Source organism: Tiliqua scincoides, chromosome 3 (genome assembly GCF_035046505.1).
Source record: "Tiliqua scincoides isolate rTilSci1 chromosome 3, rTilSci1.hap2, whole genome shotgun sequence".
Lineage (NCBI taxonomy): Eukaryota > Metazoa > Chordata > Lepidosauria > Squamata > Scincidae > Tiliqua > Tiliqua scincoides.
In genome coordinates this window covers 75,682,898-75,710,747 of record NC_089823.1, presented here as the reverse complement: position 1 = coordinate 75,710,747, position 27,850 = coordinate 75,682,898, and the positions used below count along the sequence as shown (strand labels likewise).

General features: G+C 43.3%; 1 protein-coding gene across 1 annotated transcript; it reads left to right on the top strand.

Annotated features, from left to right (window-relative positions):
* Positions 1-267: 267 nt before the first annotated feature.
* ZFX (zinc finger protein X-linked) lies at positions 268-23,248 on the top strand. The gene is made up of 8 exons (XM_066620585.1): positions 268-406; positions 3,646-3,734; positions 5,234-5,800; positions 12,544-12,693; positions 13,295-13,438; positions 13,521-13,655; positions 15,507-15,647; positions 19,667-23,248. Exons 2-8 carry the CDS (start codon positions 3,674-3,676, stop codon positions 20,851-20,853), a joined length of 2,385 nt encoding a protein of 794 aa, XP_066476682.1. The 5' UTR covers positions 268-406; positions 3,646-3,673; the 3' UTR covers positions 20,854-23,248.
* The last annotated feature ends 4,602 nt before the right edge of the window (positions 23,249-27,850 follow it).

Sequence of the window (27,850 nt, the reverse complement as noted above, 5' to 3'; positions counted from 1 at the left end):
TGCTGGGGGCCTTGCAGGCCGAGCGACGCGCGTCCCCCGGCGCCGAGCCCGGAGCGGAATCTGACGGCCGAGCTGGAGCGGGGGCGGCGGCGGCGGCTGGCTGCGGGCCCACCGCCCTTCTCGTCTCGTCCCGGCCCGGTTCGCGCTCCGCCGCTCACGGCCTGAGGAGCAGGCGGCTCGGGGGCTGCGGCGCCGCGTCTCCCTTCCGCATTCGCCTGGGTCTCTCTCGGGCAGTGACGTGACGTGCTGACGGCGGCCCGGCCCGGCCCGGGGAGCTTGGCCGCTTCCACTCAGCTCCGAGCTCGGCCCCTCCCTCCCCTCCGCCCGCCCCGCCGCAGCCACTCCGCCGCCGAGCTCGGCCCAGCTCCGCGGAGAAGGCCGCCCGGAGCCCGTCGCCGCCCGCCCGGTAAGCAGCGCGGGACAGGCCCGGCTAGGCCCTCGCCCCCGCACGGAGCCAGGCCTCGGCCCGCCGCGCGCAGGCCCCGAGAAGGCCGCAGCTAGGCCGCGCGGGGCACGTCCGGCGGGAGCGGGCCGCGGGCCGCATGCGGGCGCCGCGGGGCGCCGCGCGGCTCTGAGGAGGGGGCGAGGCGGCGGGCTGCGGGAGACTGTGCGGGGAGCGGCGCCGGGCCGGGCGAGCTGGGGTTGGGGCGGCGCGGCCGGGCCTCGGTCGCGGGAGAAGCGCTGGGAGGAGACAAGATGGCGGCGGCAAGAGGGGGTGCCGCCGCCATCTTGAATTAATCGCTCCTGGCCCCAGAGAGTCCCCATTGCGGGCAGGGCGGGGACGGGACGGGACGACGCCGGCGGGGGAGGCCCTCCCCTCCCCCCTCCCGCGCTGTGCCCAGTTGTCCTGCTGGGCTCCTGGCCCGGCCGCAGCACTCCCGCCGCCGGGGCGGGCGAGCGGCGAGACAGGTCCGGGTTCCTGCCTTCCGGTCCTGAGAGGCTCAACGATGCGCCGTCCCCTCAGGGCGCCGCGCGAGCCGTGCACACAACACCCCTCCACACACGCACACCCCTGTGTACATGCACATGGTCCTCCCCCTACACACGGACACACTCCTGTGTACATGCACATAGTTCACCCCTACGCACACACACATGCCCCTGTAAACATGTACATAGTTCATCCCCTACACACACACATTCCTGTGTACATGCACATAGTTCATCCTCCACACATACACACCCCTCTGTACATGTACATAGTTCACCCCCCTCTACACACACATACACACACTCCTGTGTACATGCACATAGTTCATCCTCTACACACACACCCCTGTATACATGCACATAGTTCGCCCCCTACACACACCCCTGTATACATGCACATAGTTCACCCTCCTCTACACACACACACACACACACACCTGTGTAAATGCACATAGTTCATCCTCTACACACACACACCCCTGTATACATGCACATAGTTCACCCCTACACACACACATATCCCTGTATACATGTACATAGTTCACCCCCCTCTACACACACACACTCCTGTGTACATGCATCATTCACCCTCTACACACACACACCCCTGTATACAAACACATAGTTCACCCCTCTCCACACACACACACACACACACACACACATACATACATACTCCTGTGTACATGCGCATAGTTCACCCCCTTTTACACACACACAAGCTCATCCCTGTATTCATGCACATAGCTCACCCCCTCTCCACACGTACACTCCTATATACTTGCACATTGTTGTTCCCTGCAAGCACCTCTGTGTGGTGCGAGAGTTTGTTCCTGTGGCTCTTTTGGGGGCAGAGCATACACCATCCTGCACACCAGCAAGTCCAGGCCTGTTGGTGCCTTGTGATGTGGGGGAATCAGCTACCCTCATTAAGGCTGCAATCCATGCTTTTGTGGGAGTAAGCCCCAATGAACCTAATGGGACTTTCTTCTCAGTAGACATGCATAGGATTGGGCACTAGGAAGGGCTGAATGGTTGCTCAACACAGTGCCCTTTTGCCTGCCAGAGGTGGCTACCTGTATTCAAAATCTTCCCATCATGTAGGCATTAATTTTCTGCAGCCTTGGCCCTGAGCACTGCCATTCCAGGAAGAAGGCAGCTTTCTCTGGGTCATTCCCAGTGAGACCCATGAGAGTTTCATTCATGTGTTAAGATGGCAGACACATGTGTGTCCACTGATATGTGGTTATCTGTATGTATGATATGTACACTGATATGTACAGAGTGAGCTGCTCTGTACTTCTTGAATGTATTACTGTCATGCAGTGATTTTCAACCTTTTTCATTTCATGACACAGACAAGGTACTAAAATCATCAATGCACTCCATCTGTTTTTTGACAATTGACAAGGCACACCATGCTGTTGGGGGGGGCTCACATCCCCCAATGGCCCTACTAATAAATGACCCTCCCTCAAACTCCCATGACCTACCTGCAGACCAGTGTGCCACAACTCAGTAGTTGAAAATGGCTGCTGTAATGTATAAACAATCTGCATTGCTAGAGAGCCCACGATGAAAACCAATAAACCTGTTTTATATAAAGCAAATATCTGAAAAGATACTGGGATTACAAAAATAACAACTTTTAGTGTTAGGAGCACCATAGTAACGTTCAGCAATTTTCAAGCTTTTTCGTCTCATTGTATACTGACAAGGTAATAAAATTGTCAAGGCACACCATAAGTTTTTTTAACAATTGACATGGCACATTGTGCTGTTGGTGGGGGGCTGACATCCCCTAGTGGCCCTACTAATAAATGACCCTCCCCAAACTCCCATGGTGCACCTGCAGACCATTCATGGCACACCTGTTTGCCACAGTACAGTGGTTGAAAATGGCTGCTGTAACTTGCTTGAGTTCATTGTTGTTGAATTGAAATCTCCTTTGACATGAATGCATTACATTAATTTTGTTCCCAAGCAAGCAGAGAGGAACCTGGAGAAGCAGTTTTCTGAAATATGTATTTCTGCGCATATATTTCTGAAGAGGAACAAATAGCACAATTCATTTCTTTTTCTCTGCTTGTGAGGTGGAAATGGAGAGAACTGTTCATGAATATGTACCCCGATTGATATGGTTAAAGCATGTTCTGGACTTATCAGCAGTGTAAAAGCAAATCAAAGGCTTTTATTTATCCAGAACTTTTATCTACCTTTTTCTTTAGGGTGTGTGGAATGGGCACATACCATGTGTAAGATGTGAAATTGGAAAAATACAGCTATTGTTTTCCCCTTGCAGTTTAGTATATTAGTAGTTGAAGTCTTCATTACAAGAAATGTGGGGCTGGTTGAAAAATTATTTTATTCCTCATGAGTAGTGAGAAGCTTATCAGTTTCTAGGGAGGACAGCAGGAATCTCTTGTATTGGTAGTGCTGAATTCTCCTGTACCCACTGGTTGTGGCAAACAGCAAGGGCACCTAAGTGTATCAGCTATCCCCACTGTGTGAATAGCAATGCCTGTTTTGCTGTAGAGAGCAAAATTCAAATCTCCAGAAGTGTCTCTTTCCTCAGTCGTGTGTGTGCATGTCCATGTACGTGAACATTTTTTCTAAAGATTTTAAACCATGACCATTTACTGAATTCAGTGCAGTATATGTTCTACATATGGATAAAGAAAACTAGTTAATAGCATCTTTGTTTTCATTTTATAGACATTGTGACTGATGAGAGTTAAAGGCCATGGATGAAGATGGACTTGAACTGCAGCCACATGATCCACATGCATTTTTTGATCCTACAGGTATGCAAAAAAATATAATATTTCACTTTCAAAAAATACAATATTTGCAAAGAAATATAATATTTCACCAACATTACTATCCATTGGAAGATTATTTATTTATTTACTGCATTTATATCCCGCCTTCCTCCCCAAAGGGACCCAAAGCAGCTTACAACAATAAATAAAAGAATACAAAGACTATAGCTTACTGACAGCCCAGTCCTGAGCTGCCCGGAGCGCCCAGGCTCAGCGGCAATGAAAAGGGCTGCCGCTGAATCCTGCACCTCCCATGCTATCACGGGAGGCTCCTCCGGAGAAGGGGACGTTTGTCCCCTTCCCCCCGAGTAAGGTAAGCAGCCCCACAATGGGAAAAGGAAAAGGCGCTCGTGTAGGGCACGCAGCCCTCCACGAGTGCCCTGGATCCTGCAGAGCTCAGCTCCGCTGAGCCTCCTCCCGTCCACCCCTTGGCTCGCCTCTTCCCCACCCCCGCCAGCCTTCCCCCTCCCCGGAACGCCTCCTCCATGCCCCCATCCATGCTCCCACCTCCCGTTCCGCTGCACTGCGGTCCGGGAGACCGCCGAGCCGTGGAACCTGGACGACCGCTCCACACTAGCCCAGCACCGGCGGGAGCCCAGCGGTGAGCCCCGCGAGCGTTCCTTGCGGCACGTTTGCAACTGTGTTCGGCAGCACAGAGCCGTGCCGCCAACCACAGGATTGGACTCTGAGCCTTCACTTAAAATCACACTCACTTTCCATTATTACGTTGAGTCTGCAATTCTGTGCACACTAACCTGGAAGTCCCATTGAACTCAGTGAGACTTACTTCGGTGTATTCATGTTTAGGACTGGGCTATGAGTGACTCCCCCCACCTCCAAAGTATACAAGCAGAATATAGTCTGTTTTACAATTTATGTTGTCTCTTGAGAAATACTTGGAGGCTTTAAAAAAAAAAAGTGCCACCTTCTATAAAGCATAATATAATTTTGTTAATATTTGCAAGTGACTATAATTTTTTTTGCAACTTTTTTAAGGTAATGTAAAAATAATACAAGTGATTTTCTTGAAATATCAGTAATGGCTGCCCTCCTAGATGTACATACTTGTGCACCTTATTTAGGAAGGCAAATTATGTAATGCCAGAAAAGACCAAATGGGGAAATCTGGAGTTTGCAGTTCTCCTTATAAAGCCAGCTCATCTTAGATTACTTATTCCTTTTCCTCCTTTCTCCCTTATACCTTTACAGAGTCTTATTCCTTTCTGATATTCACTTTAGTTAGTTTCTAGGAATATCAAGCTTTTTCTGACTTGCTTCAACCCAAAATAGTTGGTTGCACAAGAACAGAAATAGCAGAAGATGGTAAAATAGTCAGATACACCCAGGTTTTTATTTTGTCCAGTGTGGTACTCAAATTAGGAACTATCCTACTGTCAAAATTAAGTCGCACCGATTTTAATGAAGCTTGGGGTTATACTGGCACAGCAATTTTTGTTAAATTTTATTTTTGTGTGTTTTAGGTGCTGAAGGAACACATTTGAATGGAGAGGAAATTGTAGTAGAAATACAGGAAACTGTGTATGTATCAGATGTGGAAGATTCTGATATAACTGTTCATAACTTTGTCCCTGATGATCCAGATTCTGTAGTAATCCAAGATGTCATTGAGGATGTTGTTATAGAAGATGTCCAGTGTCCAGATATCATGGAAGATACGGATGTATCTCAGACTGTTATTATACCCGAACCAGTGCTGGACAGTGATGTCACTGAAGAAGTGTCTTTAGCTCACTGCACTGTTCCAGATGATGTTTTATCTTCTGAGATCACAGCAACAGCAATGTCCATACCTGACCATGTACTCACAAGTGAGTCAATACACATACCTGACATTGGACATATGGACCATGTTATTCATGGCTGTAATAATGTTGCAGAAGCTGAAATTGTCACAGATTCTCTGGAAGAGGATGTGGTTTCAGAAGTGTTGGTAGCAGACTGTGCCTCTGAAGCTGTAATTGATGCCAGTGGAATACCTGTGGAACATGATGACAAGAGCAACTGTGAAGATTACCTTATGATTTCTTGTAAGTGTCTGGGTAACGTATTCTTAAATATTACAATTTTATTTATAAAAAATTTTTATTTTTATTTTTTATTTATAACCAGTTGCTGGGAAGCAGTGACAAGAGATATATGTCTTTTTCTCCTGCTTGTTTGTTTCCCCGAAGTGGCCTGGTCCAGCAGGACTTTTTAATGTTCTGGCTACGGTCTGGTGGTGTCATAGGTGCAGTATACTTGCTCAAATTCAAGTGTATGCATTCAACAACAAAAAAGAAAGAAAAGTAGTTTTAAATAGAGCAGGCAATTCTGCCTGCTGTTCCACTCACTATGTGCCCTGGAGTTAGCATCAGACGGGAGAACGAATCTGCTGTTTGCTCAGTTGTCTCAGTTCCCTTATGTCTCTTGGAATATGATTTTAGTTTTTAAAGAGTCAGTACAGCATGTATTTTTCAAGTTTAAGGTAGTTTTGACAATAGGCGATTTTCTATTTATGCATAGACTCCAGAATCTGAATCTTGTATAAGAGGCAACCTGACTGTACATAGTTCAGAGTATTCTTTTAAAATTTTTACCATGCAATTAGTGTTGCAGGGCAGTTTGCATATTAAAAACAAACAGAAAAAATCATAAAAACAAAACAAGGATTTCTAGGTCTCCTGTTTCGCTAGTCCCTTGAAGGCTTCATAGGCCTGATCCAAAATAAGTTTAGTTATGCTAATGTAAGTAGTAACTGGTAGAAAGAGCAGAAGAGACCCATAATAGCACTGGGGAGATGTAGCATGATGTGGTGGTGGAGATATTATTTATTTATAGAATTTATGCCCTGTCTTTCTACCCTGCTAAGAGCACTCAAGACAGCTTATGAATACTAAAAACATTGTTATATATGATAAAAACAATTAAAACAATAAAACACAATGAACTTGGATCACGATTAAAATATATTCATAAAAAAGCATCAGCCCCCTCTGTGTCAGCTTAAAAAGGCTTCCCAGAATAAAAAGGTCTTCAGATCCCGCCAAAAGAACTCGAGAAGGAGCTGTTCTCAATTCCAGGGGGAGGGAATTCCACAGGCAGGGTGCCACCACTGAGAAGGCCGTGTTTCTTGCTGCCATCCCCCTCACTTCTACTGGTGGCGGCACAGTTAGAAGAGCCCCCTCTGATGACTTGAAAGGACAGGTTGGATTGTATAGAAGGAGGCAGTCCCTCAACTACCCTGAACCTGAGCCATAATGGGCTTTAAAAGTCAAAACTAGCACTTTGAATTGAGCCTGGAAACTAACTGGCAGCCAGTGTAGTCGCTGAAGGAGCGGCCTGACCGAATCAAACCAATGAGCTTTAGCAACCACATGAATATTTTGCACTAATTGCAGTTTCCAGACCGTTTTCAGAGGCAGCCCCACGTAGAGCATGTTGCAGTAACCTAATTGGGATGTCACTAGGGCATGAATCACCATGTCCAGGTCTGAGCTACCCACGTATGGTCACAGCTGGCAAATCAGCCAAAGCTGAGCAAAGGCTCCCCTGGCCACAGCCACCACATGGCAATCCAGGAGTAGCCGTGGATCCAGACAATAATCGAGTACTTTGACTGTTTTCTTGGAATCAGGAGGAAAGGAGAGAAAGAGCTGGGTGTCATCAACATACTGATGGCACCCTACCAGTATCTCTAGATGACCTTTCATCATGTTGATCAGGGATCTCCAAACCCCGGCCCGGGGGCCAGATGTGGCCCGCAAAGATCCTCTATCCGGCCCGCGGCCAACCTCTTGTCCCCTGAAAGCCCCTGGCCCACTTTGCTGAACATGACTGGAACTATGCTCTGGTTGCATCTGGAGGGTGTTCTGAGGGCCAGAGAGGTTGAATGAATGAGCCCATTCATTCATTTATTCACTCATCTAAGTTTCATCTTTAATTTATTTATATACATTTTATATTAATTTTTTTTCCGGCCCTCAAAACTGTGCCAGACATTTGATGCAGCCCCCTGGCCAAAACGTTTGGAGACCCCTGATGTAGATGTTGGAACAGCATGGGGGATAGAATGGAGCCTTGTGGCACGCCACACCTAAGAGGCCAGGATGCTGAACAAGCATCCCCCAGACCACCTTCTGAGATCTGTCAGTGAAGAAGGAGCGGAACCACTGCAAAACAGTGCCTCCAAGCTCCAGCTCAGCCAACCGACCCAGAAGGACACCATGGTCAATGGTGTCAAAGGCCACTGACAGATTCAGTAGGACCAACAGAGACGCACGCCCCCTGTCCATTCCCCAGTGTAGATCATCCACCAAGGCTATCTCTGTTCCTAATCCCGGTCTAAAGCCAGACTGGAATGGATCCAGATAATCAGCTTCCTCCAGGACCCTTTTAAGCTGGGACACCACCATTTAGTTGACCATCTTGCCCCCCCAAAACAGAATATTTGAGACTGGTTGTTCAGATTATTAGGACTGAGGGAGGGTTATTTCAGGAGGAAACAAAACCACCACCTGCTTCAAGATTTGGGCAGCACCCCCTCTCTCAGAAATAAATTCACCACCCTCCCTGTCCACTTGGCCAGCCCTCCCCGGGGGGGTTCTAATTTTGCCAGACAAGGGTCGAATGGACAAGAAGATGGCCTCATGCCTCAGACAATCCTGTCCACATTCTCAGGCACTATAAGCTAAAAAGAATGCCAAAAGGTATGTTAGAGAGATGTTCTAGGGACTCCTGTTCTATAACAAGATTACAACTGACAGCCAGCATAGGCTTCCTTTTGTCCAGTGCACAGGTTCTCACTTTAGCTGTACCAAACACAAACAACTTGGTATGTTAGCATAACTCTCATCTGTAGGGTAGAATCTGTTGCTGCTCAAATCATTTTCTTTAGTAATAGGTAGATCCTTTAGTGACTATACCCACATTATATATCAGTATGTTCTATATCAGTGATTTTCAACTGCTGTGCCATGGCACATTTGTGTGCCACAAATGATCTGCAGGTGCACTGTGGGAGTTTGGAGGTGGGTCATATATTAGTAGGACCACTGGGGGATATGAGCCCACGGCCGGCAGGGCAGCGTACATTGTCAATTGTCAAAAAACCGATGCTGTGCCTGACAATTGTATTGTTTTCTCAGTATGCCACAAAATGAAAAAGGTTGAAAATGACTGTTCTGTATGCTTATGCTAATCTAAAAATATACTTGTTTTAAACAAAATATAAATTTATATCATTTATAATTTGATAAGAAAGCATATACTAGAACAGCAGTTCCCAACGTCCCGCTCGGACTTGGGGACTGCAATAAGTATTGGCGGGGGGAAGCTCCGATGGCGCCGCAGCAATCCAGCATTGCTGGGAGCAAGGGTGTTTTTAAATTACCTGGAGGTCATGCTGGTCTGAGAGGCTTGCAATTTCCTCTGTGGGCCTTCCCGCCGCTCCAAATAGTTACAGTATTGCTCCAAATAGCTCACGTGAAAACCAGAAGTGGTCTTTGAGTGTCAGTTGAAGCTATTTGGGGCAATGAGGCGGCCTGCAGAGGGGTCTGTGAGCCTTCCGGATCCCAGCACAATCCCCCCCCCCAGATAAGTTTAAAAAACCCTTGCTCCCAGCAGCACTGCAATTGCTGCAGCACTGCCAGGGCACTCATTTCTGGGCCACTTCCCTTAAGGGTGAATGGCCCTCTTCTGGTTCCACTGTACTAGAATTTATGCTTAGTGACAGTCTCTCTATTACTTTTACTCTACTTTAAGCTTCCCAAACAAGCTTTGCCAGTTTTTAACTCACGATGTTACTGCCTAATTTGGTGTAGCCTAATTGAGGGCCCCTATCCAACTTTCTAGCATCAGTGCAGCCCCTAGGTAAGGAAGCACGTTTGTCTACCTTGAGGATGCCTCTGTGACTGCCCCCCCCCAGGCTGCCGCACATGCCCTGTTGGCATGGCTGCATCAGCTCTGGAAAGTTGGATAGGATTGGGCCCCCAGTCTGTTAACCGCTATACCAAAGTAAATGGAATGTACTTTTGAATTGAAATTTCCGCTTTTTACACGATCCGTATATCTATTTTAACGTGATACGTAGTTGGCTCTTTATTTTGTCATGTATTGTGACAATTAAAAATTAATTATTCTTTATAATATGAGACAAACCAGGGGGATGTTGACACTAAAATAGGGTAGTGGTACTTGAAACTGGTTTCACCCCATTCTCTGTACTTGTAGAACCTAGTATTAGCAAAACAACCATCAGGAATAGCAAGGGATTGGAGTGAAAGTTAATGACATAAGTGAGCTGAACATACTTGCACCAAATGCTACTTCAGCTGTTGTGGTATAAGGAGAGGCGTTGTGCCACTTCAGACAGGGTTGGCTGAACATATTCCGCATTTCCATGCCTGTTATATAAGTGAACAAAGCTGGTCTGGCATGATTTGTCTGTAACAAATCGTATTTGCTATTAGTACTCATACTATTTTTTTCAAGATATTTACAGATTTAGGGCGCAATCCTAACCAGCTTTCCAGCACTGACATAGCTGTGCTAATGTGCTACTGAATCTTGCAGTGGAGGGGCAGTTAAGGGAGCCTGCTCAAGGTAAGGGCATGTTTGTTACCTTACCTTGGGGCTGCACTGCAGCTAGGCCAGTGTTGAAAGGTGGTTAAGTTCACGCCCTTATTGTTTTACATTTTGCTGATATCTTTCTACCTTAAAGTAAATGGTTTCTCACCAGTCTACAGTTCACTTATTTCTGCTTTTTCTTGGTACTGGATTCTCCTGGTCACTCTCATCAACTTTTTGTATGTATGGAAGAAAATCTAAATGGACATATCTGTTTTTATGTGTATATCAGCCCTGCTGTACTGGGGAAATGGGCATTACAGTTCTTCTGGGGTAAGCAGGTACTGCTCTTCACACCAGTGTACCCCTCACCCAAATATTTACATTTGGCCCCAAAACTTCCTTTTCTTTTCTAGAGATCTGAAAGATTCACATTAAGATTTGCAGGAGAACCCCATTCAGATCTTTCAGAGAAAACAAATCTTTGCCACATAGGTATTTGTCAAACCGAAGGAATAAGTGACTTGTAGACCCAGGGCATGTGTGTGGCTAACTAAGGGTGGGCTTAAGGATCATGAATAATTTACCTGACTTCTATTTTCTCTTGCAAGTGAACTTTCTTGTGCGGACTTCTACTTCAGTTTGGTACTGTGTGTAACCATCTCCAGTCTATGCAGCTGATAATGGCAGATGACAGACAATAATTTGTGTTTTCAAGTATGTTTATGGTGCTTGGAACATTTCTGATTACTCTCTGTGTTTATTCTAAAATAGACTGGATGCCTTAATTAGTTAACAAAGAGAAACCACAGGTTTGCTTATGTATAAAATTTCATTCAGCTTGGTAAAAATTAGGAAATAATGAAAGGAATACAAGCGTGCCCTGGTATCTGCAGTGATTCTGTTCTGGAGTCCCCTGTGGTTAACTGAAACTGTGGATACTGGCGAATAATAATAAGGCATTAAAAATGTCACTTCCAGTTTCTCAGTGGAATCAGAAGTTGTGGGTTTTTTTTTAACTGCTGGGCTCAGAGGACCCTTCGGAGGCTAGGGGCCCCTTGTAATGGAAATGTGCAAGATCTCTTGAGGAGATAGGATGTGGTGGCAACAGTGGCCCCTTGCTCTGGCAGATCTGGGTACCACTGGGATTGATCTGTTCCCCTCTGGGATGGAGCATGGCATATTGGAATCAGTTATGGATCAGATGGGCACTGGTGTAGACCAAATGGGCACCAGCATGGATAGAATGGGATTAGACTGTATGGGAGCTTCAGCAACCATTATGGAGAGGATGTGGCAGGCCAAGGGCTGGATGGCCCAAGAAGACCACAGATGATAGATCAAGGGGACCACTGTGACACCAAGGGGTGAAATGTAATCGAAATGCACAAGATCCCTTGAGGAAATAGGGTGTGTTGTCAACAGTGGCCCCTTGCTCTGACAGATCTGGGAAGCATGGTATTAAAACCAGGGCCTTAGTATACAGTGAGTGTGCTGCACAGCTGCAGCCACTTGGAGGTAACAAGGCCTTAGGGTTAAAAGCAGCACCTAGAGGAAGGAAAGGGTATGAACATAGAAGGAAGGAGCCTGGAGAGACTAGAAGCTAAGAGGAAGGACTGACTGATGGACTGAATGAATGGAGACTACTGAAGACGCTGGAGACTGGTGTGTAGCCGCCACATCCAGGAGCTGCTGGGAATCAAGGTGTTGCTGCAGCGACTGGAGAAGCTAATGGTGGGAAAGTAGAGGAAGGAGGAACTCTGTAGGTTGAACAGGCGCATTACCCTGTTGGTGGGGTCCAGCAGTGCTTTCTGCAGGATTTTGAGTGAAATCGGGAATTAATTAACTTAAAGTGGGCATAAGTTTTCTAGGCCAAGTTTGGAAAGGAAATTCGGCAAAACAGCACGCGTGGGGAGGATGCGGGCCAATCCACAGATAAGTGAATCCGTGGATACGGGATCCACACATACAGCTCCACCCCCTGTATTTTGTTTCAGTGAAGTAATACAGTATAGGATTTAGTGGATTTTTAGCTTGTTTCTTGACTCTTTATTTCTCTTTCATCTCTTGTAACTAGAACAATTCATTATATGAAGTTTATTTCACTGTCCTGTTCAGTTAGTTTCATTATAAGGTCCAATACTTTTAACATTAAAAAGGAAAACTTTTATTATATCATCAATTGTTCATTATGTGTTGATTATTAATTTAATGTTTTGCTCTGTAGTGGATGATGCTGTCAAGACAGAAAATGACAGTTCTGCTGAAATTACTATAAAAGCAGAATCAGAAAGTGATCCTTGTAAAATGGATGGCATTTGCCCAGAAGTCATCAAGGTCTATATTTTCAAAGCTGATCCTGGAGAGGATGATTTAGGTAAGGCATTTATTTCTACCATTTTAAAACAAAGTTAATCCTAAGAATGAGAAGTTGGAGGTGAGTTTGTGCCGGTTGGCAGGCCACCTGCACAGGAGTTTGGAAAGGGGGGGGGGCATTTGGGTGCATTCTAGGGCAAGCAGTTGGCAGGCTGGGCCCAGGAGCGGTGTAGGGCCAGCCTTTGGATCCTAACCCCCTCCCAAGCAGGCTGACCTAACTCTATGCTGCTTGAATCTGTGCCAGCGATCTGATGCAGATCTGAGTAGCACCATTGCAGTGGCTGAGGCAGTCCTTGGGGTAAGGAGAAAAATATCCCCTTGCCCTGAGTTGCGTCACAGTTACCTTCAACCCTGTGCTGGATACAGCACAGGCCGGCCGGCCTGCCTGTTCCAGCACATGTTAGGCTTGGGCTGCCTTCTGCATAGTTTTTGTGCAACTTGAAAGGATAGATACTAGTTCCATAGTATTTTCCTATTTTTTTAAACTTCAAATTTGTGGGAGAAAAATATAGATTCTAAATGCTTGTTTAGGTTGTCTTTCCAAAACGTAGCTTAGCAGAAACACTCTTACATGACATTTTGGCTAATTCTTTTTTACTTAGGAGGCACTGTAGACATTGTGGAAAGTGAATCTGAGAACGACCATGGAGAGACATTAATTAATCAAAATAGCAGTGTTCGTATTCCAAGGGAAAAAATGGTGTATATGACAGTAAATGATTCCCAGCATGAAGATGAAGATTTAAGTAAGTATGTGACCTTTATTTAGGGGTAGGGATTTGTTTAAAATAAGATATCGTGTGTGTTATATAAAATTTCTTCTTTCAGATGTTGCAGAAATTGCGGATGAGGTCTATATGGAAGTGATTGTAGGAGAGGAGGATGCAGCCGCCGCTCATGAACAGCAACTTGATGACAGTGAAATTAAAAGCTTTATGCCAATAGCTTGGGCAGCAGCTTATGGTATGCCATATGATTAGAGTTGAAACAGCATTATTTCTACAGAGGCAAAAATAAAACAAATCTTGTTGGTATGATGGTTCCTGAAGACCAGGGACACTGATATCTATGATACATAATAAGTTTGTTTTGGGGAGGGAAAAATCTTATTCAAGCATCTTCAGTATACTATACAATTTTACTTGTATAGCATTGAAGGAGTTATCGTAAGAGGGCATGACTCCATCTGAAAATTGTGTGTTGTGATGATATTGGTACCTGATCTTTTGTTTTAGGGAAAACTGAGACCTGATCTAGGTATTTCGCAAGGTAAGGTGGTGGTAGAATCTGTTGTTTATTGCATTTTTATCCTGCCTTTCTTCCCCTGAGGGAACCCAAAATGACTTACAACAAAACAAAAAGTACAAAAAAGCATAAAATCGCAGTTGAACAAATTACAGTAGAGCTTAAAAACTCATAAAACAACCCAAAATATTTACAGTCAAAACATGTCCTATAAAATCACAAGGGCAGCAGCAAACACTTTATAAGAAAAGGGCCAAACCTGTAAAAGCAGATGTCCTTGTTACAAAAAAGGCCAAGAACTCAGAAAGCTTGTCAAAAAAGAAATGTCTTCAGGCCCTGCCAGAAAGTCCCTAGGGAGGCAGCAGTTCATAAATTAAGAAGAAGCAAGTTCCATAGGGTTGGTGCTAATATTGAGAAGGCTGTGATTCTTGCTGCAACTCCTCCCAGCTCCATAGGCAATGGCACTTGTAAGAGGAGCTTCTCTTATGACCTGATGGGACAGGCTGGATTGTACAGAATCTGTTCTATCTTGGGTTGGAAGCGTATGATAATATTTTAGGATACTTCCCCATGCAGTGAGGTTTTTTGCATATAGTAAATGAGCACATTGGAGGAAAGGTTTAGGGTAGACCTGTCCCTGATTTGCTGCCTGAAAAGCTTTGATGAAGGTGGTTTTTGTTTTTGGCATAGGGGAGGATTCAAAAATATGACTCTGCACCTGCCATCTGAGGTAGAACAGTTGAGAATTCTACCACTGCAGTTCACCACCTTACTCTGCATAATATGTAGATTGGGTCTCCTGCAGTCTTTTTTGGATGGAAGTGTTTGTGTCAGAACTTTATGTATAAGAATGCATATAGGTCCTTAGTATTTTGTTCAGGAGAAATTATGCCAACTATCTTTTTTTTGCTCTTTGAACAAAAGTAAAGAGAAAATTACAGTGCGCACACAATGCTAAGTCTTCAGCAGTCTTAGTTACAGTCATAGTTGAAAGTAGAGAATAGAAACAAGGGATCTGCTTCTGATAGACTGCAGCAATGGAATCATCTTAACCCCCCTCCAATCCCACTAGGCTGTCTGTTTTTATTTACAAAAGCATATTAATGGTGACAGGGATGTTATTGGCCTTGATTTTACTTAAACGGTACTGAATTCTACACAACTTTTGAGTCAGTTTTTAAAATTTTCCTAAGACAAAATACTTTTTCAGTAATTTTGCATATTAGCACAGTAATTGCACCTTTTAATTGGTTTTCCTTTAAGCCCTCTGCTTCAAATCCTTGTCTCTCTCTCTCTCTCTCTCTCACACACACACACACACACACACACACACACACACACACACAGACACAGACACACACACAGACACCCCAGTGTGGGAGCCACTTCCTGTGGTGTAATCAGTACTGTTAGGGAGAGTGCTTGACTACAAGTGTGTATCACTTAATGACAGGGATATGTTTCCTGAATCCTGTTGTTAAGCAATTCTGTTGTAATGTGAACACAATCCTGAGACTTGAAATTACCTTGAAATAGTGTTGATACTATGTAACTTTTAATCTTTGTTAGGTAATAACACCGAAGCAGTTGAAAACCGGAATGGAACTGCAAGTGCCCTCTTGCACATAGATGAGACTACTGGTCTTGGAAGACTAGCAAAACAAAAGCCAAAGAAAAGGAGGAGACTGGAATCCAGACAATATCAAACAGGTAAACATCCAGCTATTCTAGTGAGCAAGATGATTGCTTATCAAGAGAAAAAGAATGGCTTCCTTTTTCCAGGAGGCTTTTTTAAAAGTTAGAAAAGCACAACAACCATGTTTTGTGCATTCAAGCATTCATTTTGTGGCTCTCCTTATACATTTTAGCTGTATGATCAGCCATAAACTGTGTTATGTTTTCTACAAAGTCTTGGAATAATGCTTACGTTTGAAAATAAATGTTGATAAATTGAGGATAGCATCTAAAGAAGAAATAAAGGCACGAAAACTGACATTTAAACACACAATAGTGGAAGTCTTTTTTGCACATGTAGATATGCTCTGAATGTGTGTAAACAATTACTCTGTTCTCCTAAATATAGTACACAGTTTTGTCAAAATACACTTTTGTCAAAATTCATAAGTAATTTGACTTTTTTGATCCAACAACTTGGAATTTTTAGTACATTCAGTCTGTGATTAACTGAATGTTATGAATTGCATCTACTACTACAGTACTTGTACTGTAGTGGTTTGGGAATTGGACTAAGACCTGGAAGATCCTTGTTCAAATCCCTGCTCAGCCGTGAAGCTTCCATAATGATCTTGGGCATTATCTCTCAGCCTCACCTACCTCGCAGGGTTGTTGTCAGGACAAAAAGAGGGAAGGAACTTTGTACACCATCCTGAGCCATCCTGAGGAAGGGCAGTATAAAAATCTAATAAATAATCTTCAGAATGTGATTCAGGCCACAATCCTACAGACACTATCCAGGGAGTAAACCCTATTGACTATAATGGGACTTACTTCTGAGTAGACATGCATGGGATTGGGGTCACGGTCATTTTAAAAAGGTATTGACACCAGTGACTTATGTAATTTGCTTTTAACTGTGATTTTGTTTTTTTTGTATTTACACTCTTTTTGTAACTGCCTTGGTTCCCCTTGGGGAGAAAGGCAGGGTAAAAATTCTATTGATAAATAACTCAAAAGTTTAGTTAGTCCTGACTCAGTTAGTAGTCGTGACCTGGTTCTATCTCCTGCCGCCAGTACCAAAAAGCACACAATGTATGTCATAGTGTGTGTGTGTGGGGGCGGTATCCAAAGACAAAGGGGAGGTAAGTAAAATGTTTTTTATTTATCTCTGCACAAGCCCTTGGGTCTCCTTGGATGTACAGTACTTGTTTTGGTGGAGTATGTCCAAGGAGGGAAGAGGGGCTCCAAAAGAGGTTTCCAAAAGAGGAGCTAAGATTCAGTGTGTACCAGTGCTGCATTGCCCTGTTCCTCCCTGCACATAACATGCTCCCCATGCTGGCATACCTACTCTGGAGCAGGTTGCTGGCTGCAATAGTGGGCCACAATCGCTGCTGTTGTTTGTGGTAGCAGTTCCAAAATGGCTGCCAGAGGCCGCTGTTTATGCTGCCCTATAGGCAGTTATGACAGCAAAGTTATGTTCTCTTGTCATAACTAGTCCAATAGGATTGGGCTGTAAGGGCACAATCCTAACTAGGTCTACTCAGTTCTATTTTGTTCAATGGGGCTTACTCTCAGGAAAGTGTGGTTAGAATTGCAGCCTAAGGGCATCAGATGAGCCTAAGTCCCTCAGATGAGCCAACGCAAGGAGGAAAGATAGGCGTGGGGGGGAGGGAGGCGTTCCTGGGCAGGGGGAGGGAAGGAAATGGGCGGCCTAGGGGGCGGGCGGGGAACGGGAGGTGGGGCTGGGATCCAGCAGTTATGCCGGATCCCAACCCCCGTTCCTGGAGAGAACAGAGCAACTTCAAGCCACTCCTCTCTCCTCGGACTTGTGCCACCTCAGGAGGTGGCGCAAGTCTGAGGAGACCTATAGGCACCAGCAGCCCTTACCCAGGGGTAAGGGGAAAAGTTTCCCCTTGCCTCTGGCTAAACCGCTGCTGGCCACAATCCTGCGCTGGATACAGCGCAAGCCTCCTGGCTTGTCTGTTCCAGCGCAAAGTAGGATTGCACCCTAAGTCTCATTGATTTCAGTTAGTTATGACTAACTTCCTTGGACATAATTAACTAAACAGGATAGAACCCAGTATTTTTAGGGAACCAAAAATGGGAGCATCTTTAAGTCTGGGGAAAACCAGTCATTGCCCTGTAATAAGTATACAAATACATTTGTTCTCACATGATTGCTCTCCATTATCTCAAAAATAAGATGTCTCATAAGAAAAAGAATGTACGCAGCCAATGTTATGCACTCATGAGGCAATACCAGCGTGTATGAGCATGCTCTCTTTCACTCACACACACTGAAAGTGCACAGCAGGATGGTTTGATAACTTGTATAAATAATGGGACTAATTCTGTGTTTGCAGAGGTTTAACTATTTTAGCAAAGATTAGATTGAAAGAGCTTATACTTCAAGAGAAGTGTGGTTTTAGGAATACAGACAGGGCATGAGTTTGAGGATTTGGTGACCTGAGAAGTACCTGGGAACTATGCCAACCATCCCAAATTTTTTGGGAAGAAACATCTTTTTTAAAAAAAAAAATCTACATTTTTTTTTTTAGTAAAGAAGTCAAGTTATGCAGTGTAATAAGGTGCAAATAAAGACATGTGAAAGTAACTGCACTTTAACAAATACACAGCTTTATGTTTCTCATTGGCTGTACTGTGGAACTGTCTCCAGGGTAAAACAAAGATGCTACTTAACTGTCCCAGTTACTCCAGTTCTGGTTACTCCATCTTTGATTATTTTGGATAAGAAGATTCAAGAGGTAGCAAAGGAAAAAATTAAAGGAGATACAATCTTAGGGCGCAATCCTAACCCCTTATGTCAGTGCTTTCCAGCACTGACATAGGGGCAATGCAGCTCCGAGGTAAGGGAACAAACATTCCCTTACTCTGAGGAGGCCTCTGCGAGTGACACCCAACTGCAGGATGCAGCACACATCCCATTGGCTGGAAAGCACTGACATAAGGGGTTAGGATTGCACCCTTGGAGTCATTATTCTCTCGCAACTATGCATATAGTGTGATGCATATAGTGTGATTAGATAGGTGTAGTGCTCTCATTGCCAGCATAGGCTTGTTGTGGGTGTGGTTATACCGAAGCAGTGAACACTGTGTTGCTCGCAACTACAGCAGTTACGCAATGCGTAATACATGCTTCAGGTGGGTGGAGGTAGAGTTCCTGCTAAACAATTCTGACCTTTGCTGTTACAGCCTGAGAAGTTGAAGCATTTCATCAAATTGCAGTTATTTTATGCATTTATTGGGTTGCACTCTATATTTGTTTGTATTGCACAGCAAGTTAATATAATTCCTTTCTCAAGGTCTCTGTTTGAAATCATTACTTCAGATTGTTTGTTTTGCTCCATTTTTAGTAATAGCTTGCTCACTTAGTTGGGAGTTGCACAAAGCAAATTTTTGCTAAATGGATCTTTTATTTTAAAACTGAAGGATTAAAAATTGCTGTACTGTGGGACATATTACATTAATTCTATATATACCGTCTTGGAAACTGTTATCCACAAATATGAGTCATCCCTTGGAAAGATTGATGTTATAAGGCACCTTTGTGAGAATACAATTATTGACATGTCCAAGTATTCCTTTCTATGAGTTTAATTAAAGGGTGTGTTGGCCCTTAATGTTGCTACCAAATAATGAAGTGCAGCAAGTCTTCTCCTGTTGCTGTTGGATTATTTTGATTCAGTTCAGGAACAAAAGTTGACGCATCATTGTGGTTAAGACAACATAAATTTAGCATTTGGTGCAGTCTCACTAATGTGCCAAGTATTTCAGTACTACTGACTTCAGTGTGAGAGATTTAAGCAGTTTCTGCTCAACGTTGCATATATGCAATAGGGAACAAATGTGTGCACTTGTGAGCCAGATAAAAAATGGGTTAAGCACATGCTGAATTCTCTCTCTGAAAGTAATAAGATTTTGAAGTGCCTAACCGGTGGTTTGTGCTCATTTCTTTTAACAAATGAATTCGTAGATTGCCTATGAGTTTATTGGGTGCCATTTTATGATCTTGTTTTTGCTTTATTCTGCAGCAATAATAATTGGGCCTGATGGCCATCCTTTGACAGTCTATCCTTGTATGATATGTGGGAAGAAGTTTAAATCTCGGGGCTTCTTGAAAAGACACATGAAAAACCACCCAGAGCACCTTCTTGCTAAGAAAAAATACCGATGCACTGATTGTGATTACACTACAAATAAAAAGTTAAGTTTGCACAATCATCTAGAGAGCCACAAACTTACCACCAAGACCGAGAAGCTAATTGAATGCGATGAATGTGGGAAAAATTTTTCTCAGGCAGGAGCTTTGTTTACACACAAGATGGTGCATAGGGACAAGGCAGCAAATAAAATGTACAAGTGCAAATTCTGCGAGTATGAGACGGCAGAGCAGGGATTATTGAATCGTCACCTTCTGGCTGTGCACAGCAAAAACTTTCCTCATATTTGTGTGGAATGTGGCAAGGGATTTCGACATCCGTCAGAGCTCAAAAAACACATGCGAATCCACACAGGTGAAAAGCCTTACCAGTGCCAATATTGTGAGTATAGATCTGCAGATTCCTCCAACTTGAAAACTCATGTAAAGACTAGGCACAGTAAGGAAATGCCCTTCAAGTGTGACATTTGTTTTCAGATGTTTTCGGATACCAAAGAGCTGCAACAGCACATCCTTATGCATCAAGAAAGCAAAACACATCAGTGTCTGCACTGTGACCACAAAAGCTCAAACTCAAGTGATTTAAAACGACACATAATTTCCGTTCACACAAAGGACTACCCCCATAAGTGCGACATGTGTGACAAAGGCTTTCATAGGCCGTCAGAACTGAAAAAACATGTTGCAGTGCACAAGGGTAAAAAATTGCACCAGTGCAGACATTGTGACTTTAAGATTGCAGATCCATTTGTTCTAAGTCGCCATATTCTCTCAGTTCACACAAAAGATCTTCCGTTCAGATGCAAGAGATGTAAGAAGGGTTTCAAGCTGCAAATGGAACTCAAAAAACACATGAAATCACACAGTGGTAGAAAAGTTTATCAGTGTGAGTACTGTGAGTATAGCACTACAGATGCCTCAGGTTTCAAACGGCACGTTATTTCTATTCATACAAAAGACTATCCACACCGTTGTGAGTTCTGCAAGAAAGGCTTCCGAAGGCCTTCAGAGAAGAACCAACACATTATGAGGCATCATAAAGACATTGGGTTGCCATGAGGGACTCATCTAAATTTTATGCATTTGGGGGGAATGTGTGTAAAAGATACTGCTTTTTAGGCGGTCATTGTATTTTTAAGCAGATCACACAAACAAAATACCGTGCATTTGATTTAGTGCTGTATACAGATAGGATTATTGCTTCTAGTTGACTTTTATACATTTTGTTCATTAGTGTGTTCTGAATTCTTTCCGTTTGTTTAATAAATGAGGAAGGATGGCAACAATAAAGTTGCATTTAATAAAGTAAAACCTGTCTCATACTGAGTTTTTCAACCACAATAGTTCTCAGAAATATTCACCTAATGAATATGATTCATATTCTGTGATCATACTGAGCTTTGTTATGAGTTCAAAGAGATATTTTTAATTGCTCTTAATAAAGATGTCATACAGAGATCTGTATAAAATAAATTGGAAGAAATTAATGTCAAAAGATAGAATTGTACCATAAGAGCCACTTAATTGTCTCATTTGGCATTTAAGAAACTTGTGACACAGTAATATTCATTTGAATAGTCAGGCACCAAATTAGTACTATTTTCCATTACTTTGGGTTTATGTATGTAGTATTCTTCCATAATAAGTAGGAAATACATTGGTTGCTGGGAGCGTTTCTTTTCAATAAGTGTGAATTTTAAAAGAAAACTTGAGGCACTTGTTCATAAGTATTAATTATCTGCTTGTCTGCCTTTTGGTTCTGTATTACAAATGTATGTGCATTTTGAAGCATATTGATGACTTGCAGATATAGATACATTTGTTTCAGTTGTTGAAAGATTACCCAAGTGACTGATAAACTTATCCCAAATTAAATCCCATTTTATTACAAAACACTATGAAGTGGTATGAAATGTGTGGTACAATCATATGTTTAACTACCCATCAGCAACCTTGGACAATTTTCAAATTTATACAGTATTTAGGGGGAGAACACCTGGTGAGGGGATAAATAACAAGATGTATTCTGTATGAAGCATTCATGTTCCTGCCGCTTTTTTGTAGTTTTCTCTGTTACTTTTTTAGGAACGCAGAATTTTTCTTTACAAAATAATTTCAGTAAGGAGCATATAATTCTTCAAACCTATGGTTTTGATTAAGCAGTAATTTTTTAGAATGTATCTAGTTCTTATCAGTTTATAAACTTCTGGAAGGATGTTGCTGTTACCACCTCTGTGGTGCTATTACCTGAAAACTGTTGCTAAGGTCAAGCTACTAGCAGTCTGCTTCACGGCAAACAGGTTCTCTTGAATTGTACAAAATTCAGTTTAAATAAACGAAAAAGTCTGAATTCCAAAGCATGCTGTAAGGAATTTCATCTGTCAGGTGATGTACAGATACAATGCTTGTTGCTTTAAAATAGGAAAGTGTTATGACCCCCTGGTGTGTGGTGTTTCCTTCTTGCTTCCCATTCATCCTGCTTTGCTCCGAGAAGTGCACTGGTGAAATGTAATGAAAGTGAGTTGTAAGTTCTAAATAAGCTGTTTTTGTACCATGCCAACCCACCCCTGCCATTTCTCACCTCAGTTCTTTACTGCCATTTCTCACCATCTCAATTCTTTACTCAGCAACATGACATACAAAGGAATCAGTTATGTTTAGACCAGTACCTCCCAAACTCCTGCAAAGGAGTTGGGAGCACTGCATGAGCAGGGGAGGGGGGAGCCCTGCAAACACCTCTGCAGGGCTCCCCAAGCCTCTGTAACAGTAAAAAAACCCCCCAAAAAACTTGATTTAAAGCCATTTCCTGTTTACAATTGTAAACAGGAAGGTTTCTGCAGGTATCTGCAGGGCTCCCCGCACCCCCCCCATGCTGGCACCCCTTTAGGTAAGTGAAAAAAAACCCTTCCCGCCCCTTAATGGGCCAGAGCAAAGACCTTCCCAGGCTGGTGGGTTTTGACCCATTAGTTTGGGAACCACTGGTTTAGACCCTGTGAGATACACCTGGGAAATACATTCCTTTGGATATTCTAGTATTCCTTGTTAATTGATTTGTTTAACAGAAAACTAGAATCATTCAGACAGCCATACATAAACATAAAGATGTTAACTTGAGCATCTAGTTTTATGCAATCCTTGTGCTTTCTCTGTTGTGTCCAATTTATGTGGAGCTATGATTGATTCTAACCTTTCAATGTGTATAAACTGTTGTATGTTCACTCAACTCTTGGAAAAGTTATCATGGAAGTCCATGGTAATCAGCACGCTCCTGAGCTCTGATTATGGGGTTGTGCAGGACCCTGTAGATGTTTTCGATTGTGGTCATTGTAATGCTGAATTAATGCCTGTTTCTAAAACAGCTTGCACTCACTGATGCAAATATTTTCAAGATCCAGCTGTTAGCCTGTGATATGTAGGTGCCTCTCTTTTCATTGAAGTCTTACCCAAATTTCCCATTCATGCCCAAATGATTTTCAAATCTATTTAAATGGTGTTAATACTTCTCAAGTTCCCAGGCTATTGCTAAAAAGTATTAACCATATTGAAAAACTATTTCCTTGAACAATTGCTAAGATAGAGAACACACACACACACAAAAACACCTTGATGCAGTTCCTGTTTCTCTAATATCTGGAAAAATAAGTACAGTACTTTGAAGCGTAATTCTGAAAGCTTTAAAAATGTGATTCAGAGTTCAGTTAAGTGGATTTTGTACAATGTGTCTGTATAAAGAGCAAATAAAAACTAGTTATTGTTAATGTACTGATATTAGTTACAGGCTAGTTTTATTTGATTAGCAAATGCTATAAAATTGATGTTTCAGTTCCATGTTTTAAGCGGTACATTTTTTTTTTAAATACAAGGACATAATATAAAAATTGTTCTGTAAAAATTCTTATTAAATACTCTATGTCCCTCCCTCTGTACACTTTGTAAAAATGAAAAAAGAAAACAAAAGACATGACTCATATATAGGGATGTGTGACGTTGTAATGTGCACTTGATAATGTGAAAAAATAAAGCTCAGACTATTTTCCTGTTAATGGAAATGAATATTTATTTGATAGCAGTTACTGTCTTTCGTATTTGCACTAATTCACGCTTCTTGCAGCTTTAATAAATTTATGAGCATTCTCTGGAGTAGTTCAAGATGCCAGGAACTGAAATTTGGACATTTTAAGGGGAATCATGTACTATATCAGCCATTTTCAACTACTGTGCCGTGGCACACTGGTGTGCCGCGAGTGGTCCACAGGTGTGCCACAGGAATTTGGGGGAAAGTCATTTATTAATAGGGCCAATGGGAGATGTGAGCCCCCACTGGCATCATGGCCTTGTCAATTGTCAAAAACCTGGTGGTGTGCCTTGACCTTTTTAGTGCCTTCTCAGTGTGCTGTGAGATGGAAAAGGTTGATAATCACTGTACTATATAATGAAGCTGATCTTGACCCCACCTCACAACCATTATAGGATTCCTTACCTATGTTTAATGGATGAATTGTTATAGCTTTGCACAAGTGCAAATCTTGTAACATGCTACTAGTGCAACATAGAAGTCCCAATCCTATCCAGCACAGGAGCACCAGCACCAAATGCAGCCACTGCATCCTATGCTGGATTCGAGCACTCTGGCAGTCTTCTTACCCCCAAGGTAGGTATGCTAGCTATTTAGCTGGCACAGAGTCAAGAAACCCAGTTTCAGGCTTTTGAGCCTCGGAGAGGGATAAGATTTGTTGGAGGAGGCCTCCGCCAGTCCCACCCATTTCCTGGGCCTGTCTTACTCCCTGTTACCCTCTCCCACTTGTTCCGCCCACCCTCCCAGGCACTTACCTTGGCTGTGGCAGTATCTGGGGGTCCACCGGCAGTGCTGATGGGGTGGTGCCAGCTTTTTTTTTCTTTTTTTTGTAATACTCGTAGTTTTGTTGCTGCTGTTGTGAAGATAAATTGAAAATCTATGTGTAGTACCCAAAGAAAACTCAGACATTAGAGTAGCAGAGTAAGATTGCCAGAGTAAGCAGAGTAAGTTCGCAGAGTAAGATTGCTGGGAGTGGAACTTTTGTTTCTTTAAATGTGTGTACTTTCATGTAATCTGAAAGGCCTCTCACAGACAAAGCCAAATCAAAATTCAAGGATTTAAAAGCTCATAAAACATTACAAATGGCTAGCCATTCAAAAACTTCAGGGTAGTAACAGCAGGTCTTCAAAAATCCTTGTCCTCCAGATGCCTGCCTGGTGGAATTGGAAGGACAACTGCTTTGTGAAAAGAGTGAACAAAGCTAGCCTGGCCTACTTCCCTGGATTGTGCCCCCCTCGGAGGAAACTATAACTGTCTTGATCAAGCTTCAGTTAAGTAAGCAACTGTCCTGAGAATCTTAATGTACATATGTGGGGTTGGTAGGGGAGAAGGCCATCAAGCTCAAAATCAGTACTATCTCAGAAGCAAATCAGGAGCCAAAAAATCAGGAGCAACAAATAATATTGCTTTAATATTAATATGATATACAATACTCTCTTGTCCTTATCAAAGATGGCATTCACATTTTGAACTACAGTAACTGAAGTTTCCTATTAGTCTTCAAAGTCAACTTGATGCAGAGCACAATCCAGTCCGAAGGTTCCCAAGGCATGTTTGGCCATGGCTGGTTTGAATTTCTCTAGCTGTCCAACTTTCCATCCATTATAATAATAATAATAATAATAATAAATAATAATAATAATAATAATAACTTTATTTTTACACCGCCTTTCTCCCCAAAGGGACCCAAGGCAGCTTACAACAGGTTAAAACAGATTAAAAACATAATTTAAAACAAAAACATATTAACACATATCACAAAAACAGCAGTCAGATAAAAAAATAGTCAGGTAAAAAGAGCATAGAGCAGCAGCAAGTCATAAAAGAATCAGGCCTGTAAAAAATATTAAAAGATGTTAAAAAGGCCAAGAACTCAGAAAGCTTGTTTAAACAGAAGGGTCTTCAGGCCTCACCGAAAAGTCTCAAGAGAGGGAGCCATTCTTAAGTCAAGGGGAAGGGAGTTCCATAGCATTGGTGCCACTACTGAGAAAGCCCTATTTCTTGCCGCCACCCCATGTACCTCCCTAGGCGGTGGCACTTGTAAAAAGGCCTTCTCTGATGACCTAAGAGGATGAGCCGGATTGTACGGGAGAAGGCAATCTCTAAGATACCCTGGCCCAGAGCAGTATAGGGCTTTAAAGGTCAAAACCAGCACCTTGAATTGGGTTCGGAAACGAATGGGCAGCCAATGCAGCAGCTGGAGAAACGGACTGACAGGGTTGAACTGCCTCCCTCCAGTAACCACACGGGCTGCTGCATTCTGCACTAGTTGCAGTTTCCGAACCATCTTCAAGGGCAGCCCCACATAGAGCGTGTTACAGTAATCTAACCTCGATGTCACCAAGGCATGGATCACCATGGCCTGGTCTGTACGATCCAAGTACAGCCACAGCTGGCGCACCAGCCAAAGCTGAGAGAAGGCCCCCCTAGCCACAGCCGCCACCTGGGAATCCAGGAGCAGCTGTGAGTCCAGATGGACCCCCAAGCTGCTGACCTGCTCCTTCAGGGGAATACAACCCCGTTCAGAGCAAGCCGATAGTCCTGCATCGAGAATTTATACTAGGTATTTATACCTAGGTATTTATATACCGCCTTTCTGGTCATCGGATTACTCCTCTGACTTTATTCAAGGTGGTTTACATAGGCAGGCGTTTCTAAATCCCTCAAGGGGATTTTTACAATCATAGAGGTTCTCTCTTTCAAGAACCAACAACATTTCAGAATGGATCTTCCTGGTTTGGTCTCACTTCTGGCCTCCAGTTCTCCCAGGCAGGCTGATTATGGGATCAAAAACAAATGTACAAGTGCATGTCTTCCTCACCTGCTTATACCATTCCACCCTAGTTGCATGGGGTGGGCAGAACATCTAAATCAGCTGGTGCTGTGTTATTTAAATAGTATGCTAAAGTAGTATCTCAACAGAATAATTGGGGGCAGTTCATACCTTATGTGAGTAGTGGGGAGGGGGAAATGGCATACTGAATGTATCTGTGTGTGTGAGTGCATGTGTACCCACTCCTCCTTATGTGATAAGGTAAACAGTCAGATAGTACTGTCCAAATATCTCTCGGAATGGACATAATTGGCAAACCAGTTTAAGCTGCTCAAAGAGGCTTTTGGTTACAGCTGCTACCTGTTAAACCAGGAGGAATGCTGGGTCCAGGAGCACTATCACCATCAGGTCCATCAGGAGAAATGTGACTCCATCCAGAACTTGGGAACTACTGGTTTCCAAATCAATTGAATGCCCTGCTACTAATACATTGTTCTATCTGGACTGTCCTCCAGTTTAGTGACCTTAGGCTTTCAATGCATCAACTAGCTCCTTAGAAAAGGAGAAACAGAGCTAAGTGTCATCAGGATCTTGACAACCTCTTATCTCAGATCCCCAGACAATCTCTCCTAGAGGTTCCTTGTAGATGATAAAAATCATTGAGGAAAGGGTGGGCAAATCCTACCTGCTGCTATAGACCTGACCCATATTACTATTTAAAACAAAGCCCAAAAATCATCATTGCATTACACCCTTTAGTTTGACCTTTAGTTCTTCTTGAAGGAAGTTCCATTATAGAACTTTAGGGTGATTTCACTCAATCCCCTTTTGCCCTTCAGCTCCATAAAACTGTCTAAGGGTTATGGAGTCAAAAGGAGAAGCTATTCAAGGGCTTTGAAGACAGCCTTGCTGAGGGAGAATCAGCAGGCTTCTGTAAGGGTAAGTCTTGCCTCACAAACCTTTTAGAATTCTTTGAAAAGGTCAACAGGCATGTGGATGCGGGAGAACCTGTGGACATTATATATCTGGACTTTCAGAAGGTGTTCGACACAGTCCCTCACCAAAGGCTGCTGAGAAAACTCCAGTCAGGGAATTAGAGGGCAGGTCCTCCCCGGCTTAGGAACCGATTTAGGTCCAGGAAGCAAAAAGTGGGTGTCAATGGACAATTTTCACAATGGAGAGAGGTGGAAAGTGGAGTGCCGCCAAAG

Excerpts from the sequence above, each read along its gene's own strand:
- ZFX (XM_066620585.1), top strand. The coding sequence starts at position 3,674 with ATGGATGAAGATGGACTTGAACTGCAGCCACATGATCCACATGCATTT. Across the intron at positions 12,694-13,294 it reads TCCTGGAGAGGATGATTTAG|GAGGCACTGTAGACATTGTG; the intron begins GTAAGGCATTTA and ends TTTTTTACTTAG. Across the intron at positions 13,439-13,520 it reads GCATGAAGATGAAGATTTAA|ATGTTGCAGAAATTGCGGAT; the intron begins GTAAGTATGTGA and ends TTCTTCTTTCAG.